This window comes from Otolemur garnettii, unplaced genomic scaffold, assembly GCF_000181295.1.
Source record: "Otolemur garnettii isolate 467f Iridium unplaced genomic scaffold, OtoGar3 scaffold00091, whole genome shotgun sequence".
Classification (NCBI taxonomy): domain Eukaryota; kingdom Metazoa; phylum Chordata; class Mammalia; order Primates; family Galagidae; genus Otolemur; species Otolemur garnettii.
The window spans coordinates 4,023,209-4,027,527 of NW_003852486.1; the positions used below are offsets into that span (position 1 = coordinate 4,023,209).

At 53.0% G+C, this 4,319-nt stretch overlaps 2 protein-coding genes across 2 annotated transcripts in view; both read right to left on the reverse strand.

Annotated features, from left to right (window-relative positions):
* Window positions 1-1,828, reverse strand: part of BGLAP (bone gamma-carboxyglutamate protein) — a 3,128-nt gene extending 1,300 nt beyond the window's left edge. The window contains exon 1 of the mRNA XM_012808564.2: window positions 100-1,828. The gene's annotated coding sequence lies outside the window, so the exon portion shown is untranslated. The remainder of the gene's footprint in view (window positions 1-99) is intronic.
* Window positions 1,829-1,964: 136 nt separating this feature from the next.
* The window catches only part of PMF1 (polyamine modulated factor 1), a 33,085-nt gene continuing 30,730 nt past the window's right edge, over window positions 1,965-4,319 (reverse strand). Inside the window, exon 5 of the mRNA XM_003795262.3 lies at window positions 1,965-2,152. Coding sequence (XP_003795310.1) covers window positions 2,099-2,152 — 54 coding nt within the window. The 3' untranslated portion in view covers window positions 1,965-2,098. The remainder of the gene's footprint in view (window positions 2,153-4,319) is intronic.

The following is a 4,319-nucleotide window of genomic DNA, read 5'->3' on the forward strand; positions in this document are numbered from 1 at the left end:
GCTGCCTGGGTAGGGGCCCTGAGATAGGCCCCTGTTGGACACTGCCCAGCTCTTGACATTGCCCCAGCCCCTCCCTAGGGCCTCCCCACCCTGACTCACTCTTTCTTGGAGACCCCCGCCTGGCTGGGTACTAGTGGGCTCTAGAGGAAGCCTAGAGAGAAAGTAGGACTCAGTGTCTAAAATAGATTTGAGCAGAACTTGGCTCTAGCTCTCTCCCAGACTATGATTTCTACTGTCAGTCTGATGGGCAGGAGCCACGCCCCAGGGAGGGAGTGCCTCGCAGTGCCCTCATTCACCCAGCCAGACACCAGAGGCAGCCAGTGTGGGGGCAGCTAACTGCTAAGGCCCTGTACATCAAGACAGTGAAAGGGCAGCACAGGGCCATGAAGCAAAAGATGAAACTAGGGGTGAGGTAAGGACAATGTCTCCATCTCTGGGGCAGGCCAGGTGGCTATGACTGCCAGGTATGCAGGGCACAGGCCAGGGAGGCACGGCACTGGGGCAGAGAGGCAAGGCCTATGAGGGCAGGAGGGTAGAACAGACCTTTAGGATCCTGACAGACCTCAGGACCTCTTGTCCTTACAGTAACCTGTCCTCCCCTAGTGGTCCCATGACAGGAAGGCCTATCATTTATGTGACAGAACATCTCAGACTGAAAAAACCTGCCCTGCACATAAGAGCCAACAACACCTCAGGTCAGTCTGGAGAAGGAAGGGAGGTTGTCCTGGCACCTTTCCCTGTCTGATTTGTGTCCTCACATAGCCACCTGCCCACCAGAGCTTGAGACTGTGGGTCCCTCTGACAAATACACAAAGCACTCAAGGGGCTGGGCATGAGGGCCGCATCTGGATGCCTGAACTTTGCAGTTCATAGTGAAGAGATGGACAGAGACTGTACTGTTTGTGAGGAAAGGGATGACAAGCAGGGGCCACCAATGTCTTCCTGTCTGTCCCTAGTACCTCAGTCAGAACCAACCAAACCTCTCCCCGAGGAGTTAGGGTGAGGCTCTCACCATGGAAAAAAGTTTTGCCCCATCTGTCCCCAGCTCCTTTTCCTCTCTGGTCTACCCATCCTGCACCCTTCTCTGTCCTGGCCAGAGAACAGTGAGGCAGAAGCAGCAAGAGGACAAAGTGGCAGCTCTTCTCGAAGGCTACCTTGCCATATATAAACAAGTGAAGCCCACCATGGGCACTTTCTCAGAAACATGCCAAATGGGCACAGCCATGTGGATTGGACCGGATAGAGGGACACCACCTTGGCAGCTCATCCTAAGCACAAGGAATTCAGAGGTCCTGTTTCTGTACTGGGGGGTTCTGCTGCCCTCTGCACATGATGGTCAAACACAGTTCGTGCCCACCCCATCCCCCACCTCCTGTAAGCCCTGACTGAAGCCAGCGCTTGGAAGCCTGGCAGCGGGTCTTGGCCCCAGAATGGCCCAGGAGCGGAAGTACCTCACAGATTACAGTGTAAGGGAGGAAGTTTATTTACGGATGTGGGGAGAATATGGTACCAGCCCTTGGGCTGGCCAGCAAGGGGGCAATCAGTGCAGATTGAAAACAGATTCAAGCAGGATGGGGTAGCAGAACTGATCCAAACCAAAAGGAAAGAAAGCAGAGTGCTTGACTCCCAGGGTGGGAGCTGGGCCAAGAATCCTACAGTTATTAGAATCAGGGGGAATCAAGAGGTGGGGGTGGAGTGAGATCAACCCCAAGGGAGCCCCAAAGGCACAGTGGCAGTGGAGCTTGCTATAGCCTGGTCCTCTGCAAAATGCTATTACTGCTCAAGGACTGGGCGCTGTTTCACCTATCCTCAGAGCAGGGGTCCTCAAAACTTTTTAAACGGGGCCAGTTCATTGTCCCTCAGACTGTTGGAGGGCTGGAATGCGGGCCCTGGGATGAGTCAGCTGCTAAGCAGGACAGGCAGCGGCAGCAAAAACACCCGGCAGGCCGAATAAATGTCCTAGGCGAGCTGCATGTGGCCCGTGGGCTGTAGTTTGAGGACTCCTGCCTTGGAGGCTGCTTGCCCAGGCTTAGCGTGCTGGACCAAAGGCCTTGCCCTCGACCTTGACTGCCCTCTGCTTCTGGGCCCAGCCATCTCCTCACTCAGGCTCTCTCAGCACAGCCAGCAGCTCCCTCTGTTCTCTGTGTAAAGCCTGAAACCAACAGGAGAGAACAGACAAGTCAGGATGTGAGAAAACCAAAATCTTTTGCCTCCATTGTCCTTGACCCTAGGCCTAGGTTTCCTCCAGGACAATATGGATGGGGTCTGTGGCTTACTCATTGGTCTCAGGAGGGCTCGTTAGGATGAAGGCACATTAGAAAGTTCCCACCATTTGGGCAGTGCCTGTGGCTCAGTGAGTAGAGTGCCAGCCCAAATATACCAGTGGTAGCAGGTTTGAGCCCGGCCCCAGCCAAACTGTAAAAAAAAAAAAAAAGCTGGGCATTGTGGCAGGCACCTGTAGTCCCAGCTATTCGGGAGGCTGAGGCAAGAGAATTGCCTAAGCCCAGGAGCTGGAGGTTGCTGTGAACTGTGACACAATGGCACTCTACCAAGGGCAACAGAAAGAAAGACTCTGTCTCTGATTTAAAAAAAAGTCCCCACCATTCAGCAGGTGTTTGTGGCAGGCTGGTTCTATGACCACCTGGGCTAAGCCAAACTTAAGCTGGGCCCATCTTCAATAATGGCCTTCTAGTAGAGAAACTTTGAGTTAGGTGGGCTTTCAGTTAGGCTACTGACAAGGAAATTATAAAAATTAGCTCTTTGCAGCTGCCACACAGGGCTCAGCACTAGACACTCAACCCAACAGACCCACTTCTAGTAATGTGAGGACCTGCAGCCAGAATGGATGAGATGTGGCTATAAGAGCAGGCGGCTTTATTCCCCCTTTTAAAATAGAAGCACTGAGTGTCAAAAATGGTGTGCCTTGGTAATCATAATTTGACCATTTGGAAGGCAGGGCCCAATAACAGAAGTGATTGGGGCCTGTGATGAAATTGCAATGTGAAGCAATGGAGCTGCCTGCAGACTTGGCAGGGTAGCCCCAGGAGTGCCTTAGATTCTACTCTAACAGGACTGCACCAGGTGAAGGGCCTTGGTCACTCCCACCCTCATACCTCCTGTCCAGTCCCCCAGACTAATCTGACCTGGGGAGACTGAAGGAACTAGGAACAAGAGGGAGTAGAACAGGTTGCCAGCCTTCCACCTGCTGCTGCCTTCCCAGGGTTTGAGGCCTTTGTGGAGCTGGGCAAGGCCTTTTCAGACTACAGATAATTGGCCTTGGAAAGAGAAGACTGGGGGATCCAGGAACCACAGATTTTTGGCCCCGCCCAGCTCAGGAACACGAGGTTCTGCCCCAGGGCTGACAAGTGGCTCTACATAGATACAAGCTAGACATCTAAATGCTAAAGGCCAGGCACAGTGGCTCGCACCTGTAATCCTTGGGAGGCTGAGGTGGGTGGACTGCCTGAGCTCATAGGTCTGAGACCAGCCTGAGCCAGAGTGAGATCTAAAATTAGCAGAGGCAGGCACCTGTAGTCCCAGCTACTTGGGAGGCTGAGGCAAGAAAATTGCTTGAGGCTTGGCGCCCATAGCACAGTGGTTATGGCACCAGCCACATACATCAAGGCTGGCGGGTTCAAACCCAGCCTGGGCCAGCTACAATGACAACTGCAACAAAAAATAGCCAGGCTTCATGGCAGGTGCCTGTAGTCCCAGGTACTTGGGAGGCTGAGGTAAAGAACTGCTTAAGCCCAAGAGTTTGAGGTTCCTGTGAGCTCTGACTCCACGACACTCTACCGACAGTGACATAGTGACACTCTTGTCTCAAAAAAAAAAAAAAAGGCAGCGCCTGTGGCTCAAAGGAGTAGGGCACTGGCTCCATATGCTGGAGGTGGCAGGTTCAAACGCAGCCCTGGTCAAATACTGCAAAAAAAGAAAAACTAACCAGGTGTCGTGGCAGGTGCCTGTAGCCCCAGCTGCTTGGGAGGCTGAGGCAAGAGAATTGCTCAAGCCAAGAGTTTGAGGTTGTTGTGAGTTATGGCACCACAACACTCTACCCTCTACCCAGAATGACAGAGTGAGACTCTGTCTCAAAAAAAGAAAAAAAGGGCTTGGTGCCTATAGCTCAGTGGCTAGGGCAGCTGGCCACATACACTAAGGCTGGAGGGTTCAAACCCCTGGGCCTGCTAAACAACAATGAGAACTACAACAACAAAAAATAGCTGGGTGTTGTGGTGGGCGCCTGTAGTCCCAGCTACTTGAGAGGCTGAGGCAAGAGAATAGCTTAAGCCTAATAGCTCGAGGTTGCTGTGGTCTGTGAC